Here is a 26,115-nt window from a genome sequence, read left to right on the forward strand (position 1 = left end):
AATGGAGCAATAAACCACATTCATAAATCAGAAGATCTGATATGGTTAAGATGCCAGTTCTTTCCAAATTTATATATAGATTCAATAAAATGCAAATCAAAACTTCAACCAGTAATCAGAAGAGGGTAACATAAGGGTTCATGGTGGCTCAGCTGGTAAAGAATCTGCCTGCAATGCAGGAGACCTGGGTTCGATCCCTGGGTTGGGAAGGTCCCCCTGCAGAAGGGAATGGCAGCCCACTCCAGTGTTCTTGCCTGGAGAATCCCATGGACAGAGGAGCCTGGCGGGCTATAGTCCATTGGTGGCAAATAGGCATGACTGAGTGATTTAACACTTTTTCACTTTTTCCCCCACACATAAACGATCAATCAATTTTAAAGGAAGATGTCAGTGAAATTTAATGGGAAAAGAAATGTATTTTCAACAAACAGAAATGGAAAAAAAACCAGATATTTATATTGAGTAAAAATAATCATTGACTCCATACTTCACACCATACACAAAATTTAGTTTGAAATATACATGCCAGGTACCACAGGTCTACAAGTAAGCATCTGATATTGGGAAAGGCAGAGTCCAGAGGCTCTTCCTGCCTGACCAGGAGGGCTTTGCAGTGAGGCCTTGGCATCTTTCTGTTTTCTGCTCATTGCAGCCTATTGCAACATATCTATCACGGTCAATTGGGATTTGCGAATTATTCATCTAGTATTATCTAAGCCAACCCTCCTAAAATGACCAATTTGCTTTGAAAGATTCCTGCAAAGAAATTACCGGTTGAAGATAAGACCAATAACACAAACAAAAGAAAATGGCAGAGTTGATATTTCTCCTATTCTTGGAGAAAGTACACCCGCAATCATAGGACAAAGTAAGAAATCACCACGAAGCAACCATATCTGCCAATTTTCTTCCCCAAATTTAAAATAATTAAAAAGAATATTTGACATTAGAGCTTTCATCTTTCCATAACTGCTAATTATATACTTGTGAGTAACAAACCAAAATAATTTATAAAAAAATTAACTGTTCTTATCTATTCCTTCATATCTTTTCTATAATTTTTAAATTGCACTTTTTATTTTATACTGGAGTATAGCTGATTGAGAACGCTGTGACAGTGTGAGGTGGGCATACCTTTTAAAATGTCTGTGTTTGTGCTTGTGTAATAGAGAACATTGTGTATTAGTTCTTGTTGGTAATACGTAGAAAACACAGGTATACTATGTGTTTATAAAATGTGAATGAACACAGGAAATAAGACAGAAAAAAAGGAAGCTAAGATAGGGAAAAGTACATGAACTGGAAGACATGCACAAGCTGAGAGAGAGGGAGAATGGTGGGTGATTAGATACGAAAGTAGGATATCAAGGAGATTAAGAACACAGATGCTGTAGTCCTGAATCCTAGCCCCTGCACTTAGTAACTATCTGGGGCAGGCTACTAATTTCCTCCACTCATGATACGAGGCAAAAGTCATAGGGTAACAGAAGGATTATGTGGTATTATCCATGTAACGTGGAGTCTCAAACATGGTAAGTGTTCAAACAATAGCAGTTACTATGAAATTACTACTGTTTCCTTATCTTATACAGAGTAAGGAAGAAGAATGACTCGAGAATACTGCCCAGCCTTCCTCCTCACTTGGGCCTCTGACTGAGCTGGTGCCACTATTTCAGACAGAGAACACATCAAGAGAAACAGATAGGTAAAGAAGAGGGGAAGTGAGGATTCTGAGATAGGAAAATCCAGCAGAAATGTCCATTTGGTAGTTTCATAAAAGAATTTTTGAGTTTGGAGGAGAGACGAAATCTGAAAACAGGTATTTGGGACTTGCTGGGATGGAGGATAAGGGAAGATGTGGGGCTCAGTGTCATAACCCAGCAGGAGTGGGAGGAAAAGCAGCACTTGATTGACATCTGGAAGAGGAGAGGCCCACAGAGGAGACAGAAGCCGCATCCTGGGCAGGTAGGGTGTCCCCTAGATTGCTGAGCAGACTCTCGGCCCCTCCACTCATACAACAGACCCCATAAGGAAATAGAAAAGGTGCTCTCTCCACACAGACAAACAGGAACGCAGGCCTCATCGGTGTGATTATTCAACCTTGGGTTGCCAAGGGTATCAAAGGTCACGGAAGCCAATGTCTCACCTGCTTACATTCTCTTTCAGTCAGACTACGATAAGTAGATTCCCTTTGGTGATGCAGAGTGATTGCCCCCTCAATTCCACCAAGGCCCTCCCTCCCATCTTCGAGCAACCCTGACCATTAAAATCTTTTCAGCTGGAAGACTGTCCTCTAGTAACCACTGCTAATCCTGCCTCCAGCGCTAACCAACTTTTGATCACTAGGGTAGCCTCTCTATGCACAAGTTTACAAGCTTCTCGTACATAACAGGTATTTTTCCAGGGTCAGGGGCCACTTTCTCCAGTTCTCTTTGAGAGACAGGTTTCCAAATTAGTACTGAAAGTTGAGCACCCAGTGAGTGACAAGCAGATGAGGAAGTTGAGACATCTGAAGATGTCTTTCACCTGGCCTTGTCTCCCAGAAGTAGGTGGGTGGTAGTTAGCAAAAGAATAAGATCTAAAAAAAAAAAAAAAGGCAGTGAATTACAGAGTAGACTGAAATAGAACAGCTAATAGGTACAGCTCTGTGTCTTCTCTCCACCATCCTCCGTCAGCAAGAGACAAAAGAACCTCTACGCTCAAGTGTGGTGCATGGGTTGCTTTTAATGATAACCGCATCAATCTGCTAATTCTAAGAAAACAATATTTAAAAATGTACTTTGTTCCCAGATGACACTCAATGAAAGTTAATTTTCTGAAATCTTTGGAAGCCAAGGGACCCACGAAACCACACCATGGAAGAACTGCATATACTCCATTCGTCCTTTCAAATGTCACCTCTGGAATCCTTATGCACACACAAGCGGGAGCACTGCATGTCTGCAAAAATCTCCATTCTCTCTTAAAAAGCTGTTGCCATCAGCAGGGATGATGCTCCTAAATTGAGTCATAGAGATAAGAAGAGGCTCATCAAACAAAAAGGCAGCTGTGAGACAGTTAAAATGAGCACAGAAAGATGTGTCGGGAGACTTCCCTGGTGGTCCGGTGGTTAAGAATCTGCCTTCCAATGCCGGGGCTCATCCCTGGTCAGGAAACTAGGATCGCACATGCCGCAGGACGACTACAGAGCCTGCGCGCTTAGAGCCCACGTGCGGCAATGAAGACCTGGTGCAGTTAAAAAAAAACAGAAAAGAAAAAAGATGTATCTGTTGGAAGGCTCAGATGCAAGTCAGTGCCCGATCACTTACTAAACAAACTGGTTAGTTGCTCAAAGTATTGGCTACCTCATCTTCAAAATGGGACATTACTACCTACTTGATATGGGAAAGTATCTTATGAATCTTAAAGCATTACATAGGGAAGGTATATTTCAACAGGAAGAAGAACAGCAGGAGGAAGATGAATGGAAAAGGCAAAGAAAAACACCATGAAGAAGGAAGGGAAATGAAACGGTGGAGTATTAGAAAAGGAAAACTTGCTGCAGCCCCAAGGTGATTCAGCGTCAACAGCAGAGGAGGACAAAGGCCCCTTGAGTCCCGAGGCTGCTGGTCCTTCCCTAGCCCCCTCCCACCCACCCAGCCCCCAACCACCAGCAGTCTGCAGAGCCAGTGGATACAAGCACAGAGTCTAACCAGACTGCCTGTGTTTGAACCACTGTTACGTCACTTCCTAACCGCATGACCTTGGGCAAAAATATTTATGCGAGCCTCCATTTCCTCATCTGTAAAATGGCATTAAAGGTAGAAGTTGTCACGAGGATCTGTTAGATTGTTCAGCTATTAATACATTCTGGATCAGGTCACGCTAGTTTATCAGTTCCATTCTGCGTGTGCTTTGCTGTTCAATGTTATTCTGGCTTCTGGAATGAACTCCAACTGGAGAATTCTGTTTTGGAATTCCTATTATCTTACTCACTTTGCCTCAACTTGAAACATCAAGGGTGGGAGAGTCACGTGGTAAGGAGGCGCCCCTTTAAAGCATCCTGACTCTGGAAGCGCCTGCTGCCCAGCAGTCTTCCCCTTGCCCTCACTCCTGCTGCTACACCTATTGCTGCTGCCGCTGCTACAACCACTGCATTTAAAAGCAGGTTGAAGGCCTTCCCTGGCAGCCCAGTGGTTAAGATTCCGCACTTCCGCTGCAGGGGGCACAGGTCTGATACTTGGTTGGGGAACTAAGTTCCTGAGAGCTATGCGGTGTGGTCAAAATTAAAAAAAGTAAAAACAGATAAAAGCAGGTTGAGCTGAAGCTGTTAGTAAGATCAGGGAACAGCAAAAGGGAAATGCAATACAGTCTACATTTCCCTTTTGCTGACAAGCATCCCAGGCCTGAATGCCCCAGTGCTTTTTTCTTTTTTTTGTAAATCAAAAGAATATTGAACTCATTATGTTGAAGCGCAAGTTATCCTTTCATCGGTCAATTTGTCTGGGTCAACTGTTCTCGCGCATTTATTCTGGACATCTAAAAGATAGGACATCTAACAGTCTGTTCACTTTGTTACCCTAAAATGATATTTTGAAATCAGGCTATTCAAATGCAGTGATTAGGTACCAAAACACTATCTTCCATCAGAGCAGTGGAAGGAATCCAAAGCCAGTCTCTGTGTGCCAGTAACAGGAACAATAGGGCCCATATTTACACAAAGGTGCAGGCTTTGGGCTTCCCCGGTGGCGCAGCAGTAGAAGAATCTGCCTGCAAGGAAGGAGCTGCGAGAGCCAAGGGTTCAATCCCTGGGTCGGGAGGATCCCTTGGAGGAGGGCACGGTGACCCACTCGAGTGTTCCTGCCTGGAGAATCCCACTGACTGTCCACAGGATGGCAGAGAGTCAGACGTGACTAACAGACTTAGCAGGCATGCAGCATGCAGGCAGGGTTTACCAAGCACATTTCCTTCCTCTTCCTCTCGTGAGCATCACACTCGCCATCTCTGTCGGGGAGGTAAGGATCAAAAGCCCCTCTTGAAGGAGGAGGATACTGAGGCTCTGACAGCCGAGATCACCAGGCAAAGATATACTGCGCCAGGGATAAAGACTTGAATGCAAACCTTCTGTTACACGCTTTCTCCTCCACACCATCCTCTTCATTCATTTCTTTGTTGTGTTCAATAACCAAATTCCAAGGTATTCTCTCATGTTAACTGAACAAGTCAGCCTCTAATTTTCAGACAATGCCTTCACCCCAAGCCCTGTCTTTATCCTTAACGTCTAATACTCTCAGCCCCTCAGCCCGATGACCTACTTCATCTCAATGATCTCCACCCCTTCCCTCTTCCAGCCTCCTACTTCCTCCCATGGTGACTCCTCTATTACATCATCTCCCAAAGTCCCTCTAACTGACACATGAGGCTAAAACCTTCCTGTCCAAGCTCGTCGGTCACCACACCTGCTCCCCGCCTCTTCAAGACCGCGCGGCCCGTGACCATCTATCGACTCCCTTCACTTCCTTTCGGATTGACTGAGACCCAGTGAGCCAAGCCTTTGTCTACTTCTGACCCACACCTGTGACTCCTTCACCTGGCTGTCCTTCCATCTCGCCCACTTGGCAAACCCCACATCCACTATCCGTGATCTCACCCGACATTTGCAGTTCTTTTGGAGATAATATCCCAGTTGCACAGATGACAACGGATATAAAACGCCATCACAAACACGGTCAGAGCCCTAGCTGCTTCCCAGAGATCGTCTTGGGCCTCCTTAATTAAAGCTTTCTTCCATTCTTCAGATTAAACACTTTTTACAGCATTACATTTTGTTTGTCCTTCCCACTAACCCTTTTCTTAGCAACTGGTTTCACATCCTACTTCATGGAGAGAACAGAAGCTATCAGAAGTCCCTTCAAATCAACATGAGTAAAACCAACTGATCTACACCCACACCTCTCTTTCCCCTTGCTCTTTCTATTTCAATTTAAAGGGATCCTTCCTTTTACTTCCATCTAAGCTCTTACCCTTTCCCTCCCTGCCTCCTCAGGAAATCACCTCATCAAAAATAACCCCACTCTGCCCCTCAACATCAGTCTCTCCCTCTCTTAAAAGTCACTTCCCTCTTGGAAACCAAAGAAAAACAACCCAAACCCTCTTTATTTCACATCCCTCCTGCCTTTTGAAACCATGGGTCTTGAAAAATACATGTCTACTCTGTGGCTTCTCCCTTATTTTTAACTCACTGCAATCTGGCTTCTGTCCCAAAAATTCTATTAAAATAGTTCTAGTCAAGGTCAAGATTTTAAGTATAAAAGATTACTTGCAGTTCTTACCTCATGTAATGTGTCAGAAACCATGGCCCCTGATTACCTTCCTTCTTAAACATTTATTTCTTTTAGCTTCCATGGTACCAACTGCCCCCAGTTTTCCTCTTTTCACTGGCCATTCCTCCAATTCTCAATGCTCTTCCCTGCATGTTAAATGGGCTTTTCCATAAGTGAAGACTCCCAAGGGATGTCTTCCATGATCAGTGGCAACCTGATGTCTGAATACTGTACATATATTTTTTTTATTGAAGCACTCTCTTTTGAGGGTCAGAACCATTTATAAAAAAACTATCTATGGAGTCTGTATTTGGATATTCCAGGGAGTTTAAAATCAACATTCCCAAAGCTGCCACAGCATCTTCAGGCATAAACCACCCCCAAAACTCTCCTGGCCTTCCACAGCTCCCCATCTTGATGAAAAGTACCACCACCCACTAGCTGACCAAGTTAAAAATGTTCCCCTACTCTTTTTCCTATTTAACCTAGATCCACTGATTGGTCCCTTGAAGTATGATCTTGCCAAGTCCTCCAGATCTTGAGTCTTCCCTCTCTTTCAACCTTCACATTCAAATACTGAAATGTCTGCCTCCTTGAAGTATCTCAAGTTATGATTCCATTCTATGACATTATTGAAATGATGCAATGACAGAGATGGGAAACAAAACAGTGGCTGCCAGGGGTTAGGAAGGATGGGGAAAAAAAGAGATATGTGACTCTAAGGAGATAGCACAAGGGAAATTTGAGGGTGAGGAAGTGTTCTGCTCTCTGATTGTGGCGGGGTTACATGCCTCTACACACATGATAAAACGGCGTGGCGCACACACACGCAGTGTACCGATGTCAGGGTCTTGGTTTTGACACTGCTTTAGTTACAGAAGGTGCAATCACTGGAGGAAGCTGGGTGAAGGGTACATGGATCTCGCTCAACTGTCTCTGAAACTTCTTGCCAACCAGTATTTTAAAATCTAAAAACATTTCAAACGCTTATCTGAAATCCCCATCGATGCTACTTTAAGATCTCTCCTCTCTCACTCGGGTCACTACACAGCGCTCTATTTTCCTGCCATGATTTCCTGGCCCCTTTCCCCACATCCCCCCATCCTTGCTGTCTCACCATTTTAGCAAGAGTGATCTGTCAAAGACGGCAACCTGAACATGCTGTGTCTCTGGGCAAAATCCTCTAAAGAGCTCCCTATCGTCCTTAGAACTCAGTTCCTAAACTGTGTGCCAAAACGCTGTGGAGTACCGTGGCGAGTCACAGGAGCATAGCAGGGTCTTTTTTATGTTCAAGGGAAACGAGGGATACTTGCTATTTGTTGGGTACCACAAAAACTACTACCCTGAGGGACTTCACAGTTTCAGCATGAAAACACATCTACATTCCTTTCAATAATGGCACATCTTTGCTACGGTGCAATTCTAAAACTGCAGAAAAGAATGGCCGGGAAAGGAAGATGGCTTTATTGAACTACAACCGTTGAACAGTAGTAACCATGGTTATTTAAGGATAAAATAAAGATATTGTTCTTTCCTTAGGTTCACATGTATCATTTTTCAAATGGCCACTAGACTTCTGGGGACATAAATACTTCATTAGGCTGCTTGGGTCTAATTACTTAATAAACAGAATTATTGGTATTTCTCTGGTAGGGATATAAAATCACTGAGACTTTAAGAGCGTCTTGAAATCAGAAAGTGTGGGAGCCATCACCTTAGGGTAAATAAAGTTCAAAGTATTGTATATAACATCCATAGGGTTCCCTGACCTGACTGCCTTCTGATTTCTTTGGCTTGCATGCTCACATTTTACTGAGAGAAAATGCTCTCTCACATGCCAACATTATCACTCACACTGAATTACCTGTAGGTTCCAGGGCAAATCTACCTCTTTCTGGATATCCCCTTAAAACACACACACACACACACACACACACACACACACATCACTACATTTTTTTTGCCTAAATCCCACCATCCAGATCTCGCCTTTAAAAGAACTTCCTCTTTAAAGCCTTTTTTAATCTTGCAAGACCAACTTCTGCATCCTTTCTCTGCACTAATACTTGATCTTATACTCTTTCCCTCCATACTTCCCAGGAGGTAGCAAGGTGGTTCCTCACTGTCCGTCTCTCCCCAGCTGTGTTCTGTGCTCCCGAGGGCATGGATCAGGAATGCTTTGGTGCCAGCAGAAGCTAATGCAGGCCCTGCGCAGGGCGCGGACTTAATGAATCCTTGCTGAATTCATGCCCAGATGAGCATTTCCTTCCCAAATCAGACAATCCCAGACCACGGAGCAGTGCAGAGACTTCCATGGCATTTATATAGTCATCTCATTTTTATTTATCACACAAACCACACTCTTCTATCAACATGGCATAAACCAGGCATCATACTAGAGTCACAGAGAGGCCGTCACAAGTGCTCAGGGATGGAGGCTGCTGGCCTTCTGTCAGTAACAAGGCTGCGACTTGAGAATAAGCAAAGTTACCTTCGCCACTGTGCACACCCCGTCCTGAAACGCTGCTGATCGCTCTGAAGGTGCTCCGGTGGGAAGCCATCCTTGGTGCCCAGAGTCTCCTGAGTAATACACACCAAGGACAACTGGGAGGCGCTGAGGAGATGAGCTGTCGCAGACTGCTCCCATCACCTGGGTTGATTAATAAATCAGTTGCTTGCAAATCGTGTTACATGTACTTTTCTACAGGGATCAATGGATGCTGATCGCTTAAGGATGATTTGCCAGTTTTCAGGCCTCTGAATTCCTGCCACATGTGCCACAGGGCAGCACAATCTTCCTCTCTCTGGTCCTTTTTCTGTGGTTTCCTCCTAACAAGTGCCCTCTTAATACGAGGGTGGAGTATGCTGCCTTCCCAGGGCACCTGGGCTGCAGTGCACGCAGGTCAGGCATCCCTCTTATGGTTGGAGGTCTCCTGAAAGCCTTCTCAGAGTCCTTAAGGATGCTCAGAGTCCAGGTGTGGCCGTACCTGGGGTTATCCAAGTACAAATGGGTAACTTGCCAGACCACCTTACCTGCCTCCTGAGAAATCTGTATGCAGGTCTAGAGGCAACAACAAGACATGGAACAAAAGAATGGTTCAAAACTAGGAAAGGAGTACATCAAGGCTGCATATTGTCACCCTACTTATAGGCAGAATACTTCATGAGAAATGCCAAGCTGGATGAATCACAAGCTGGAAACAAGACTGCCCAGAGAAATATCAATAACCTCAGATATACAGATGACACTACCCTAATGGCAGAAAATGAAGAGAAATTAAAGAGCCTCTTGATCAAGGTGAATAAGAAGAGTGAAAAAGTTGGCTTCAAACTCAACATTCAAAAAACTAAGATCATGGCATCCACTCCCACCACTACATGGCAAATAGAGGGCGAAACAACAGAAACAGTGACAGACTTTATTTTCTTGGGCTGCAAAATCACTGTGGATGGTGACTGCAGTCATGAAATTAAAAGACACTTGCGTCTTAGAAGAAAAATTATGACAATCTAGATAGCGTATTAAAAAGCAGAGACATCACTTTGCCGACAACGGTTTGTATAGTTAAAGCTATGTTTTTTCCAGTAGTCATGTACAGATGTGAGAATTAGACCACAAAGAAGGCTGAGCATTTAAGAATTGATGCTTTTGAATTATGGTGCTGGAGAAGACTCTTGAGAGTCCCTTAAAATGCGAGGAGATCAAACCAGTCAATCCTAAAGGAAATCAGTCCTGAATATTCATTGGAAGGAGTGATGCTGAAGCTGAAGCTGCAATACTTTGGCCACCTAATGTGAAGTGCCAACTCACTGGAAAAGACCCGATGCTAGGAAAAATTGAAGGCAGGAAGAGAAGGGGGTGGCAACAGAGGACGAGATGGTTGGATGGCATCACCAACTTGATGGACATGAGTTTGAGCAAACTCTGGGAGACAGTGAAGGACAGGGAAGCCTGGTGTGCTGCAGCCGTGGGGTCAGAAAGAACTGGACACGACCAGGCGACTGAACAACAGCAACAAATTGTCTTAGTCACCAACATTCAACAACCTGTTCTCTGGTAAACTGGATCACACAGTATTTTCCTAACAACAATATTGGAAAGCAGCCCCCACCCCCCACCTTTCACAAGTGGAGAAAATGAGGCTCGGAGAGTTCCAGTAACATGTCAGGATCTCACAGGTGGGAAGTGGCAGAGGTCTACTTGGGCCTAAAGAGACTTGCTCTTCATCACTCGGCTTTAGCGACTGTGCTAAGGCTCCCATCAGCTTAGACACTGACTTGCACCTAGAAGTTTCCAACAGGGTTTGCAAAGATAAGTCAGGTGCATATAAAGGGTGAGATGCAAAGCCTTCCACCAAGCCACCTTGGGAAACCATTGCTAATGAGACCCAGGAATTCTCATGCCCAGAAGGAAGGCCTTGAGAGAGAAAGAAACAGCCTTGAGAGATAAAGAAACAGCCTTGAGGCAGAAGCCTGGGAGTTCTGGCTCCTTTCATAAGAAACCCACAGAGGTACCCAGCCTCCGGAGAACTCTGCAGAAGAGAATGCTCCCTGGCCCAGGGGGCTGAGCCTGGAGCCGGAGCAGGGAAGGCTGGATGCAGCCAGGGAGGGCGCTGCCTGCCAGGAAGGTCCCGAGCAGCTTTGCTGAGGGATCCGAGTGGCGCTTGAGAGTTCATGAATTGCATCTTTTTTGCCTTTGTCTTGGCACCTGCCCGCCTCCTCTCCCTTGTTTTTGCTGCCACAGCCCTTCTCTCTGACTCCCTGCCCTGCATGCCTCACACTGCAGCCTGGGCAGTATTTCTCCATGTGGATCCGAGTACGCCAGTCTCCCGTTCCAAACCCTTCACTGCTGTCCCGTCACCCCAGGCAGACAAGGCCCAGGATCTGACCTGAACACACAGCAAAGTCTGCTTCTCAAACGTTAGGTACCACTTTCCTCTGAACCAAAATGTAGCCAAAGCATAGACTCAAAGTCAGTGCTGTTCAAACGGCAAGGTACACCCCGTTAGTGGAGGCTGAAATCAATGTAGTTGGTAGACACAAGTATTTTTAAAAATAAATGAAGCAGAAAGGACTGAGTTATACTAGAACAGAATAGAAAATATTACATCAAGATGCATTACATGGAGCAAGGTTAAACTTTTTTCACGAGTTTTCATTTCAATTATGTATCTTTTTATCTCTATGTCTGTTGAGTGTCAATGTAAAATGTATTTTTTAGCAGGAGTAAGGTCAAGGAATGTAAAAATGAAACAAACACAAAAACACTGCTCTAAAGAGATGTACTAGTACTCTGACAATTAGAGTTTGATGGCTGTCTGAAATCAATTTGCCATCCTAAATTCCTTTCATGGTTGGCTCCAAGCTGCTACCCCAGCACTATTTCTTATCATCACTACAGTAGTACCCACCTTATCCATGGAGGAAGCGTTCCCAGACCTCCAGTGGATGTCTGAAACCATGGTTGGTACTGAGCACTATATATACTATATATGTTTTTCCTATACATACATACCTTTGATAAAACTGGATACATAAATCGGGCACAGTAAGTAAGGAATTAACAAGAGTACCTAATAATAAATAGAACAATTACAACAACATACTGTAATAAAGTTATGCAAATGTGATCCTTCCCCCTCACCTTCCTTTCTCTACTAACACCTTAAGATACAAATGTAATGCTTTTTCCACCTTAATTAAGCTCTTATCACGTAATTTGGGCCATAACTTTTGCAGTCTGAGGTGTGACAGCAAAGCTAGCATGAATTTCTTTTTCCTTCTTCACAATTTCACGGGAAGAAAAGATTCCTTCTTACCAGAGATCTTAGCAACCTCAGCATACAAATTTTTTCTTTCCTTATTAAGTGGAGAACTTTCACCTTTTCGCTTAAAGGAAGCACTTTTCTGTTTCTCTCTGGCATATCTGAATTGCCAGCATCACTACTCTGGCGCTTTGGGGACATTATTAAATAAAGTAAGGGCTACTTGAATACCAGCACTGAGATCCCAGGACAGTTGATCTGGAAATCAATGTGGCTGCTGCCTAATGGCAGGAGGAGATGCCCTGGACAAAGAGATGATTCAGGTCCTGGGAGGGACCGAGCTGGGCAATGTGAGATTTCATCACTCTACTCAGAATGTGGGCAATATCTAACTTCTGGATTGTTTATTCCTGGAATTGTCCATTTACTACTTTTGGACAGCAGCTGAGTGTAGCTGAAACCACAGAAACTGAAGCCTTGGGTAAGAGCGGACTACTATACTACACACACACACACACACACACACACACACACACACACACACACACACACACACGCGCGCGCGTACGCGCGCGCTTCTAGGCTTTCTTCTGTCTCCTTGCCTTTGCAGATGCTACTCCATCTACCTGGGTTGCTTTCTCCCCAGCACCTTCTCTTAAAGCCCTAATCCTCCTTCAAGTCTGAGTCCAATAGGAGGACTCCCCCCTAGATTTGTCCCCCCTGCCCCATCCTTTCCCACATTCATGATCTCTATGCCAAGGGAAGTTCCGCTCCTGCCACAAACACAGTCCCGAGCATACGGATCAGTCACAGAACTCAGCATCTGGCACTGTGGTTATCTGCCCAACAGTGAGTTCTCCCCAAGAGAGTTCTGAGTTCCTGAGGTCAGGGATTCAGTCTTTCCCTATCTCCAGGCAACTGTGGTAGGGACTGGTCAGCAGGAATTTGGAGATCGGTAAACATCTTTCAAATGAACGAATGAGTGGCAGGTGCTACAGATCACAGGTCCAGTCCCCCTCTGCCTGGCCAAGATTTGGGGTATAGAGTCTGCAGCCCCAAGGGTTTGCCTTCATACTAGTCATCCCAATCACCGTATCTGTGTCAGTTAGAGACTCCATGTCAGTCTGCCCTCTGCAAGGACGTGTGCAAAAGCCAATCCATTTTCAGAGATGGCTCCTGACTGAAGCTGGACAATTGCTCTGCAGAGATTGCAGCAAATGAAGCCTAGCAGCTCACAGAAGTTAGTTCAGTAATGGAATGGGAGCAAGGAGGTAAAGTACTGCAAAGGTACCAATTTGGTAGCAATAAAGCTATTGGGCTTGGAAGTGGAAGATCAATTTTAAATAATCAACACAGAAGATTATCTCTGAATTGACACCAAGTGGCCCAGGAGATGTTTGCTGATTATTCCCCACCTCATCGCTCTCTATTCAGGGAGAGCTTGAACCAAAACTCAGATTAAATGAGGGATAAGGTGGGGGAAAGAGCATAGGGTATTGATTCTCACCAGTGATGTCAACCTCTAAGTGGCTGAAATTGACAACGACAAATGTGGGACACCATCCCAGTCTCATCTTCTTTTGAGCCCACTTGGCATGCTCTTAAAAGAAAAAAAAAGATCTCTGAATGCACTTTTCCAAGTTGTTTCTTTTATGACTCAGGCCAGATGCATCTGAGCCTAAACACCCTACCTCCCAAGGGACACAGTCATCAGAGGAGAAACTCACTCAACCCCCCAGAACTCCTGGAGGAATGGAGGCTAGCTATTTCTGAAGTAGAAGTTTCCCTTAAATGATGCCTCTCTGCAGCAGGAAGCGAAAATCAATTCACCTTCTTTAATGCATCAAATGCCACCCTGATCTGAGGTCAAGTCTAAAAACATGGAAAAAAATCCCTTACCCACTGGTGCCTATATTTCAACGACTCCAACCTAAACTTTATGATGACTGAAATCTAAAAACACTCATTCTAAAATCCTTCCCGCCATTGCTTTTCCTTTTTTTTTCCCCTCTAAAAATATGTGCTCAAGAGCAAAGGTTCTCAATGTCTCTGTTACTGGCATTGTGAGCCAGACACGTCTTCACTGCCGGGGACTGTCTCTGCCTTGGCGGGCATAGAGAGCAGTCGTGATCTCTGGCCTCTCTGCACCAGATGCCAGCAGACCCCACACAGCCAACGGTGACAACCAAGAATGCCTGCTGACATTTCTAAACGTCCCGTCAGGACGCCAAGTCACCCCTAGGCTGGTGGTTCTCGCGTCTAACCTAGACCAATTATAAATCCAAGTATCTTCAGAAGGACCTGGCATGAGAATCTTTCAAAAGCTTTGCAGGTGATTCTGATGTGCAGCCAGTTCTTTGCATGTTAAACTGAGGGTTCACCTTCCTGCGTAACGGCGGCTCTGGCCTCTGCTGACGTTCTCATATCCCTTCCAAAGGGTGCAATGCCAAATGTAGGAATAAGAAATTGCAGGGCGGAAATTTTTAAAAAATGAGAAAGAGGAGGGGGAAATAAGATTTACTTATGACAGGAAAATTGAAGTTGTTAATTCTTTTTTTTTAATTATAAACCAGGAAGTAGATGTAGACCAAAGTGTTCAAAGAAAAAGCCCAACAGGTAGGGTGGCTTCCTCCGCCGGGTGCCAGCTCCGTGAACTGAAGGGCTGGCATTTAAGATGCCTGCAACACAGGCTGCTACCCAGAGAGACAGCCCTCAAGCTGCCCAAGCCAGCCAGAGGCAGTGACTCTTTAAGCCTACTCACTCGAACTTCACTCTCCCTGAGAAAAAGAGGCTGAAGGGTCAAAGAGGTTTGGTTAAACACTGTTAAACAGTCTAGGAAAGATCTTGAAAAGCCCTGTGGTCAGGAAGCCTATATAACTTTGTTTGATTTTCCAAACAAACATATTTATGTCATCTGGGAGGCTGCATAGCATGGTTAGACACACAGGATCTGGAATCTGCTTGCTTCTGAGATACTCTACCACGAAGTAACTCTTTTCTTGGACAAGTTATGTAAATGTAAATGCCGAAGCCCAGGACTGCTATGAGGACCAACCTGTTGCAATGATTTATACACTGTGTGTCCACGTCTAGCAAAGTTACACACAGCATGTGTCCATGCTGGACATGTCCATACACACAGTGTGCGTCCGTGATGGACACGTCAGGACACACACGCCTTCAGTGTTGGGTGTGTGCTCATTCGTGCCCCACTCTCTGCGACCCCGTGGACTGTAGCCCGACAGGCTCCTCTGTCCACGGGATTTTCCAGGCGAGAACACTCGAGCCCGTTGCTCTTTCCTACTCCAGGGGATCTTTAAGACCCAGTGATCGAACTCACATCTTCTGTGTCTCCTGGATTGGCAGGAGACTCTTTACCAGTGCACCACCTGGGAAGCCCGAAGTTAGCAACTGACTTACTCTTATCGCTGTCTTTATTATTTATTTATTTGACTATGGATTATTTTTTCCCCAGAAAATGCCTTTTAAAATCACACTGAACTCCAGTTCTACATGAGATACTTTAAGAAATGCTGATTTAGACTAATCTGGAGCCACTCTAATAGAAATACAACCCTTGGACCACATGATACCAAAACTGTATCCGGAATCCAGAGGTTGGGGGTCTCCTTTCAACCACAAGCATCCTAAGTGGTGATGTGGTGGACTTCGCCCTCACCATCCCATGTCTGTAAGCTCCTCAAAAGCAGAGATCTGTCTACCTCACATATCATCAGCTCCCCAGCGCATGGCATTTGGCAAACCTCGGCGCCCAGTACATACTCCTGAATGATTTCTGCACAAAGACCACAGCTCATTCATTCCAGCAGAACCATCCACGCAGCCCCAGCTCCATTCACCGAGTGAAATAGCTTTTCCAGAAAACCTCCTAGAGACATTTTCATGAAACGCATGAAGCAACCATTAAGATGGTGGATTAGAATGACAATTCATCCAACTCTGATAAATGAGCAAGACGGCTGGGCAATCAGACCTGGTTTACAATGACTTGATTTACATTCAACTTTCAGGTACTTATTTAAGGCTCAAAGGAAGGTGCCCCATAAGCCACAAACCACTTGCTCTGAAACCCGTAGGGAAAGCCACTCATGATGAAACCACGTCTTGTGGCAAAGTGACCACCACTATCAGGGCCCCCCACCCTGACTCTCCCAAACCAACGCTTACAAAGGGCACCGCAACTTTCCTTTTAAATCCACCTGTGAAATAACTGCCAAATTTACAGCAACTACTCACGATCTCAAAAGCAGGAAAAGATAAGCAGAAAAATACAATACAAAGAGGAAGTGCAAACACAGGAAACACCCTTCAGACAAAACTGACTTTTAAATTACCAAGATGGGAGGTTCAGGAGGGAGGGGACATACATACACCCATGGTTGATTCATGTTGACAGATGAAGGAAACCAACACAACACCGTAAGGCAATCATATTCCAATTAAAAATTAATTAATTAAAAATAATTACAATGAGAAGAAAATAATTAATTTCTAGCTATACCATCAGCTGTCTGATGTAGCTCCTGCAACATTCCAAGCTCTTCACGACTGATCCCTAAATTATTTCCAGCCACAACTACATAAAGCATCCAATATTATCTCCATTTTACAGATGAGAAAACTGAGTCTCCAAGAGGTTGCAACTTGTCTGTGGTTAAAGGAAGTCTTTGGGTATTTGGTCACATACTAGGTAACTAAGAGCTAAAGAGAGAGTTATGACTCCCAACTTGTGGAGTCTCAGAAGCCTATTTTTGATTCCTAGCTTTGCCACTTCCCTGGTGAGTGATATGGACAATCTCCTTAACCTCCTGATGACTTGGTGTTCTCATTTGTAATATGCTGTTATTTCCCTCACAGAATGAAGGTGAGTATTTAACAACTAATATATGTATGGGCTTCCCAGAAAGTGATACTGAATGATTGTCTTAGAATGATGATTTCAAACATTAATGAAAAAATTTCCCAGATACAAGAAAATTTAAATTTTACAAAGCATCTCACAGCAGGTTCATCTCATTTGACTTCGTAGGTAGGACAGACATCATCATCGCTTTCTACAGAGGAGAATATTGAGTATCTGAGTGGTTACTTATTCATACCTCTCCATGGAATGATAATTGCTTGCTTATTCACTCTTTCTTCCTGTCAGTCTTCCACCCCAAACTCTGAGCTTGGTGAAGGAATGAACGTACACTGCAGGTTGTGGGATGTGTGTATGTGTGCAAGCTTGCTTTTGTGGGATGTGTGTGTGTGTGTGTGTGTGTGTGTGTGTGTGCGAGCTTTGCTGTTCTCTGTTGGTCATCTCTGTGTTACCAAACCATAGCATGGTTTACAGAATACAATCGATGTTAAAGTCTACAGGACTAGATGGAAGCATGAGTGAATGAGGCATGAATATATACGCCCAGAATGAAGAAAGTGGGTCCAAAATAAACAAAACTTGAGTCTGCAGGCTCCAAGTTCAGAGTCCTCACCAATCCTCCATGGTACTTCCAAATGACAACATTTCCTGGAATCACGGAATTTCAGAGAAGGGAAGGACCCTGGAGATCATCTTAGTGAACACTCCCATTCTACAGATGAAAAAACAGCAACTCAGAGAAGTTCCATTCTTGGCCAAGTAGGGAGGTGGGTGGGCTGAGCCAGCACCCAGGTCCTCTGCGTCTAGGATCACGGATACCGCCGCTGCGCACTGGCAGATTCGAGAGCAGAACACTCCCCAGCCTCCACGTGTCAGCTCAGACTTAGGAGTGGCGGAGCAGGAAGTTTGTGCACCCAAACAACTGTGTGTGCACAGATTATAGCTCAGCTTGTGAAGCAACAGGAGAGAGGACTTCTGCTGGGATTTAATTTGAAAGTGTCTCATCACTGCCAGTGGCACTGACTCCCCACCAGGACGCCATGAGCTGAAGTCACCCTCTGTCTGCATATGCATGAGGATCCAGATGGCCTTACCCCATTTAAGTGAGGAGAGCAGGCTCCTGCTGAAGCTCTCAGGTCACCCTGGGTTCTAGCCTGGATTCTAGGGTCGGGGCGGACTGGACAAAGCTTGAGGTCTAGGACATTTCAGAGAGGCTGGCTCTGTAGCCTCAGACGAGATGACACAAGCTGGAAGTAAAGTCTTCCCTTCATGATGCAAACATCAAGTTTCTAAAGTGCTGTGTCCATGTTCGCACACAGGGAGACACTCTGGGAATCACCTGTGGACGTACGTTAGTGTCTCAACACAGCAGTGAAGAGAAAACGTCAACTGGCAACAGCCCCAGTGAGCACATCCGGGCTGGTTGTTGTTCTGGTCTAAACCTGGTCGGGAGGAGCACTCAGACCTCTGGGTATCTATCTGCATGTGCGTCCAGGTGAAGATTGCAACAGGGGCCTCACCCAATCCTCGCACATAATAGTTTCCCAAACCACTGTTTCTCATCCCCCAAACACGTCTATCCTGCCCTTTTCTTTTTGCAACACTTACACTCTATGTGTGTGCATGTGTGCGTGTCCGTGTGTGCGTGTGCGTGTGTATGTGTGCGTGTGTGCGTGTGCGCGTGTGTCTAATTAACGTGCGCTTTTGAGCACAAGGACCGTGGTTGCTTTACTCACCACTGTGTCATGTGCCTTAAACACAGTTGCTGGGCCTCTAGCTGGTGCTTATTAATTATGTGAGGATTAAATACAGGAAAGAAAGAAATAACTAGATGACCAGGGGCCTGACTTCTGGATTAAACTCCATCGTTTAATTAACCACGTGACCTTGGTTCAATCTTCAGTACTTAATTTCAGAGCTTTGAGGAAGCATCTTAGAAACCTGCTCGCTGGATGACTGCAGACTTCTGTCCGAGCAGTGGAATCCAAACAAAAGCATAGGTGAAATCTGAACGCAGAAGCAGATGTAAACTTTCTCTCATACTTTCAAATGCAGATTTGAATATTCAGCACAAAGTCACAGTCATCTGCAGCTGGCAGTGGATTCATGAATCACCCATCCCCAGTCCACCATGACACACGATGGGCAAAGGAGACATGTCCACTTTCAAGTCAAATACATAGTGGACACAAGGCCTGAATTCATGGCTTCCCAGCTGCAGATGCGTATCTTTCCTCCACCATGCACCTGTCCTCATGCTTCTGTTTGAAGTGGCCCAGAAGTGTTAGATCCTGCCTTTCTTCCTTGATCTTAAGGACTCCAACTCTTGAGAGTTTTTTGCACTGCTAAATTTATTTTAGTCCACAACATTTTTTGTGTGCTTACAAGACAAGGCAGAACAAAAATCACTCTGGGGATTCAGAAATGAATTATATGTAAATCCTGGCCTCATGGAGTTTCCAGTTAGGTGAGAAAGAAATACAAGAATGTACTCCAACTCCAAATGGTTGACAACTAAAGAGGCATAAGCGTAGAGAGCTGTGGAAATATCAAAGAGAGACTGATCAAGTGGGATGCGGAGCGTCTATAAGATGGTTTCAAAGAAGAACTTTGGGCTAAGTCCTTTGGGAATGAGCAGGATTCCAACAGGCCAAAGACCAGTTCAGACTCGCTCAATAAAGAGTTATTCACTGAGTGCCCCTATTTGTTTCCAAATGTATGAATATGTTTGGGTAAGATATCTGCTATATGACTAGTATCTGTAAAACACCACAGCCTACACCTGATATAACTGACTAAAAATACTGTCTGTGACTATGGATACACATAAACAAGGGTGTGAATCTAGTCCTACCACTCACTGACTGTGTCACTTTGGAAAAGTTATTTCACCAAGTGAAAGCCCAGTTACTCCTTCTATATAAAGTGGAGAAAATAAATAGATGCTATCTCTGATGTTCCTGTAAGGTCTAAGTGAGAAGATGTATACAAACTCCTAAGCACAATGCCCAGCACACATTAAGGACTGAAAAATATATTACTCTTATTGTCACTGATAATCCCCTGCACATCATAATAAAATAGACAAATGAACAAATAGAAAAATAAATTAATTAATAAATAATGATCAAGTATATAACAGTCTTGGCCCAGACACTCCTCCACACCACAAGGGCCAGGCCAAAGCATGACCCCTGCCCCAAAGTGCTCAGTGAATGAAAGGCAAGGGTGAGCTTAGCCCAGCTCTTACCTGTATATTTTATATCTGGTTGTAAATCCTTGACGGTGTCTTTCCACAAAGGATAGGTAGCTCCTGGAGTGGTGGAAAGGCCCCCTGTCTGAGATAAGCCAATCAAATTCCTTGGAGACATGTTGGTCTGTTGCAGCTGGTTCCTGGTGGGAGGGCTGCACTGAGATACGGCCCCATACAAACAGGAAGTAGAGGAGCTCAACAAACCTCCAGTTCATGCTTTTCTGCCGGCCTTTTTCCTCTCATTCTTGCTCCATTCTGTGGAGTCCTGTGAAGAAAGGAATAGAAAAGAGACAGAAAGGAAGAGGAAGAGAGAGAGAGGGAGAGGAAAGGTGGGGAGGGGAAGCAAAAATATATAGAAAAGAGAGAGAGAGAGAGACAAAGGAAAAGACTTTTTAATGCTTTTAACATTTCTTCATCATAATACTTCACATCAGAAGACTGGGTTTACAAACATCAGTGCAGTTTCTGCTTAAGAGTGTGGCGTCCACAGACATCTGGGCCCGCACTCCTGTCTACTGTTCACATGTGGTGTGAACAGGTACGAACGTGTACAAACTGCTTAGCCTCTGAGATATGCAGTTTCCTCATCTGTAAAATGGAGGACAGGCTTAAACATCTGTAACGTGGCACCTGGCACACTGAAGGCATTCACGGTGTATGTGTTGACAGCAAGAGTGAAATGAATGAATGCGGAACAGTTTCCTCCAGCCAGGAAGGGACTTGGGGATAGAACTTCAGTATCTGCCCCGCCTGCTATCGTCACAAACAGCCTGAGTCTCATAGCAGGGACTCATAAGCGAGAATCCACGTCTCTCCTCCCCTCCCACAGACATGCACCGCTGAACACATGCTTTGCTTTCGCATCATCAGTTGACGGGCTGCACAAAGTCTTGGGATGCATCATGATCACGACTAGCCGGCATGGTACCTTACAGATGGAGAGTTTATGGAGCTCATTAGAATCCCTTCTACAGGGCTTTGTGGACTGTCTCCTTCACCCCAAAGAAGCATAGCCAGAGAATCCACCTGTCGGTGTCTCTGAGCCTCAAGGTTATCTTGTGTTCAGAAGGGGAACAAAAGGCCAAGAAACTAGTGGGGTCTTGCCCCCTCTTTCTTGGGTGGCAGCATCGCACAGGGCACCATGTTGGAGAAATGCTTGAGGGAGGACTTCGGTAGGGGCTCCTTGTGGGGAGAAAGGAGGAGGAGCCACTCGGCTATGCCTGGACTCTGGCAGATTCACAAGTTTTCTTTTTATTGTCACATCGTCATTCTACCTGCTCGCTCGACATTATGCTCTCCGTGTCCTTCACCCCACTTATCCTAGAAGCGCTCATCCTACTCTACGCTGAAAGGCAGCTTGGAATGCAGGTTCTACCGGTGATAAACAGTGTATATTCAGGCAAACGACTTCACTTCTCTGAGCCTCAGTTTCTCGGTCTATAAAATGTAGTTAGCAATAGCACTTGTATCCAGAACTAGCGTGAAAATGAAATGACACCATTTACGTCAAGTGCCCCATGCAGCGTCTGACGTTTTTTAGAAAGTGCTCAGCAAATGGCCTCAATGATGACGAAGACACGGATGATGATAAGCACTGATGTTGATGATGACCAGCTATCCCCTGCTGGAGGTCTTTGCTCCTGTGGTCCCCACTGCCATGCCAAGTCCAATTTATTCTTTACTAGCTAGCTGAAGCCAGTTCCTCAAAGGGCATTCCTTTTTCTAGTCCTCTCAAAAGCTGTTATTTTCTCCTTTCTTTCAGCTCCTGTTGTTCACTTACATAATTATGTTAGTATTTATTATATTCCCTCATAGCTCAGTTGGTAAATCATCGGCCTGCAATGTAGGAGACCCAAGTTCGATTCCTGGGTTGGGAAGATCCCCTGGAGAAGGGAATGGCAACTCACTCCAGTGTTCTTGCCTGGAGAATTCCATGGAGGAGCCTGGCGGGCTACAGTCCATGGAGTAGCAAGAGTCAGACACGACTGAGCGACTGAACCAGCACCACCCATTGTACTTATGCGCTTCTACGTCTGTCTTGCTCAGGGGGTTGCGAGTCCTTAAGCAGCAAGAATTGTTAAAAGGCTTTCTACACAAGGCTGGCTGGGTGACTCTGGACAGTCATAGCCTCCATCTAGACCTCAGATTTTTATGTTTACCATTTAAAAACCTGGCAAGGACAAAACCATTTTGTCGAGTGGAAAACCACGTAAAAACATGAAGAAATATGATCCCTTACGGGTCTACTCTTCCAGCTGAAAATGGGAAGAAAGTCAAGCTAAGAAAGAGAGAAAAGCAAAAGGAGAGAGATGTGAATTTCTGATCCAACGGGCTAGTCCCCTCTGTGGTCTGATTGCGCCATTCTATTACGAGTAGCTACAGAAGCCTACTTGGCACCACAGGCCCCAGCTGTCAGGGGCAGAGGAGAGAGGCCTGTGAGCAGACGAGTGGGCTGGCAGAAGCTGTGGCTGCAAGTTTTGTTCAGATCCTAAAACAAAGTCGTCCATGTGGCGTGCAGAACCGTAACAGCTCCAGCTGCCAAAACTGTCTGCTGGAGCCCACCTGAGTGGCAGGCAGGGGGTGGAGGCGATTGTTCAGAGATCCTGGCGGGGAGCTACACCACACTGAAATCACAGCGTGTCACCCATCCAGCCCTTCTGCATGACTTCTCTGGTGAGTGGGTGCGGGGTGGGCACCTAGGGGAGAATGCCTGGCTGTTAGACTGTTTGCAAGGAAACAGGATTCAGAACACTGCAGCTTTTCAAAGTGAAACAAGGCTAGACAAGGAAACAGCAGCATGTGTACATGTGTGTGCACACGTGTGCAAGATCTCAGCCCCAAGTCCTAGAGTTTACAGAAATTGGGATGGTCTAATCCAGCGCTTCCCTTCTGGCAGCCTTTTTGTCCCGTAGGGGACATCTTCAATGCTCACAGTGGAGGGGAAACTACTGATATCTCTCAGGTAAAATCCAGGGGCTGCTAAACATCCTTCAGGCACAAGACAGCCCTCCCCACAGCAAAGACGACGGCACCTAAATGTCAGCGGTGCAGATGCTGGTAAACCCTGCTCTGGTCCAGCTCCTTCTTACAGGATCACCATCTGAGCGGCTGCCTGGGCCAGGCTCCCGTCTCCCGGCTCCTGGTTTTCATGCTGCCATGCTGTCCTGGCAGGACGGCGGGCAGAGACAATTCAGTAGCCGTGTCTGAACCTTCCTTGTAGTTGGGGACTATGGTACAATCTGCATCTCCGCAAGCACAGGTGAGGGCTTCACGGAAGAAGCCTGAGTATCTTTCTGTTGACTCGGAAAATCATGATAATTCACAGAACTCTAAAAACAATAACGAAAGTTTCTAGAAGGTGCATTTGAATAGAAATGGATGTTTTATTGGCTAAGGACAAGGATTAGTATGTGTGTTACTTAAATATTGTCTTATCCTGACCGACACAGTGATTCTTATTCTGTAAATAAGCCTGAATTAGCATCAACTGTATTAGAGACTTGGGTTAATATAAGGGTCCCAAGTTTGATATTTACGCAGCATTTATTGTGTACTTGTATCTAAAACTGTCTGTTATCTTGGCAGCAGCTAAAGCATTCAGTACAGACTAGAGGTTAACAAAGGTTTCTTCCCTGAGATGGATGTTGTTGTCCTTGTTCAGTCGGTAAACCGTGTCCAACTCTGTGACCTTATGGACTGCAGCACGCCAAGCTCCTCTGTCCCTCTCTATCTCCAGAAGTTTGCCCAAGTTCATGTCCATTGAGTTGGAGATGCCATCCAACCATCTCATCCTCTGCTACCCCCTTCTCCTTTTGCCTTCAACCTTTCCCAGAATCAGGGTCTTTTCCAATGAGTCAGCTCTTCACATCAGGAGGTCAAAGTATTGGAAATTCAGTTTTACCAACAGCCCTTCCAATGAATGTTCAGGGTTGATTTCCTGTAGGACTGACTGGTTTGACCTCCTTGCAGTCCAAGTGATTCTCAAGAGATGGGTAGAGAATGGGTAGCTCTCCCATTAACAAATGAGCTCCTTGGGACTTGGAGACATTAAACACCTTTAGTAAGCTCACAAGTCCCAAGTATTCAGGAATCTAACTCATACATTAATATATCTGATTACAAAGTATGTACAATGTCCAATATATCCCTCCCCTCCCCACACACAGGTAAAATCAGATCCCGCCCTCTAGAGATTCAAAACAGCATGCAAAGTCACAAACAGACCTGAGGAATTCTAATATGAAATACGCTGCTATTAATACTATAAGCAAAGAAAACATCCAGCGGAAAAATAGAGGCCAGAGATGCTTTCAATCAAGAGATTTGGAAAGAACCCTGAAGGGGAGGTAGTATTTGAGCTGGTTTGTGGCTCAGTTGATAAAGAATCCGCCTTCAATGCGGGAGACCTGGGTTCGATCCCTGGTTGGGAAGATCCCCTGGAGAAGGAAAAGGCTACCCACTCCAGTGTACTGGCCTGGAGAATTGCATGGACTGTATAGTCCTTGGGGTTGCAAAGAGTCGTACATGACTGAGTGACTTTCACTCACTCACTTGTGAGATTTTGGTAAGCACAGATGAGGAAAAGAGAATTCTAGCAGAGCAGGCAACATACAACAAGTCTCAGAGGGAGGAGAGGGCAGAGTGATGGGGTGTGTGCCCAGGGTAGCATGCAGGGTGGCAGAGGCTTCAGCGAGGTTTTAGGGCTGATGAAGGGCCTGCAATCACCTGTATCTCCCTCTGAATCCCTCATCAAGCAAGGACTGCATTTCATTTTTATGCTACACACTAAAGGCAAAGACGCTTATTCTTTGGAAGGAAAGTTATGACCAACCTAGACAGCATATTAAAGAGCAGAGACATTACTTTGTGAACAAAGGTCCATCTAGTAAGGCTATGGTTTTTCCAGTGGTCATGTTATGGATGTGAGAGTTGGACTATAAAGAAAGCTGAACGCCGAAGAATTGATGCTTTTGAACTATGGTGTTGGAGAAGACTCTTGAGAGTCCCTTGGACTGTATGGTAATCCAACCAGTCTATCCTAAAGGAGACCAGTCCTGGGTGTTCATTGGAAGGACTGATGCTGAAGCTGAAAGTCCAATACTTTGGCCATCTGATGCAAAGAGCTAACTCATTTGAAAAGACCCTGACGCTGGGAAAGATTGAATGCAGGAGAAGGGGACAACAGAGGATGAGATGGTTGAATGGCATCACCGACTCAATGGACATGAGTTTGGGTGGACTCCGGGAGCTGGTGATGGACAAGGAGGCCTGGCGTGCTGTGGTTCATGGGGTCGCCAAGAGTCAGACACAAGTGAGTGACTGAACCTAACTGAAGAGCAAAACATTGTGGATGTTCAATATACTCGTTCACTCATCCATCAACATATTTAGCTGGAAATTAAATAGTAAGGAGAGCTTCTTTAATATTCAGTTGGGAGAAGCAAACAAATAGGCAGTGACTGGTGGTGGTGTGGAGTGCTCTAAAGAAAACGAAGGCAGGTAAGACGGGATTGACAGTGAGGCTACTGCTTTATAGACATGGTGTTGAGGAAAAGCTTCTCTGATTAAGTCATTCTGACAGTGACCTGAAGGAAGTGAAAGAGTGGGTGAGGCAGAACCTCAGGGAAAAGAAAATGTCAGTGGAAGGAAGGAAAGAGAGAAGGTCAGCAGCGGTTTGCGGAGATCAGGCTGTATTTCAGTCTCCTGTGGGGAGGTCAGAATTTACTTGGGATGCAGGTCAGTTTGAGGAGCCAATCACCTGCTTATTAACTGAGCGTTCACCATGGGCCAGAAACACACACCACTTGCCTTACCCATGTGACCTCACTGCAGTATGGGGAGAGGCTGCGATTCCCATTTTTAACGTGGGGAGAGGGAACGCTGAGGTCCAAGAAGAATACGTAACTGGCCCAA

At 45.1% G+C, this 26,115-nt stretch overlaps 1 protein-coding gene across 1 annotated transcript in view; it reads right to left on the bottom strand.

The window, feature by feature from the left end:
- Window positions 1-20,423, bottom strand: part of BRINP1 (BMP/retinoic acid inducible neural specific 1) — a 133,267-nt gene extending 112,844 nt beyond the window's left edge. Inside the window, exon 1 of the mRNA XM_065947484.1 lies at window positions 20,200-20,423. Coding sequence (XP_065803556.1) covers window positions 20,200-20,417 — 218 coding nt within the window. The 5' untranslated portion in view covers window positions 20,418-20,423. The remainder of the gene's footprint in view (window positions 1-20,199) is intronic.
- Window positions 20,424-26,115: the final 5,692 nt, after the last annotated feature.

Source organism: Muntiacus reevesi, chromosome 10, assembly GCF_963930625.1.
Source record: "Muntiacus reevesi chromosome 10, mMunRee1.1, whole genome shotgun sequence".
Classification (NCBI taxonomy): domain Eukaryota; kingdom Metazoa; phylum Chordata; class Mammalia; order Artiodactyla; family Cervidae; genus Muntiacus; species Muntiacus reevesi.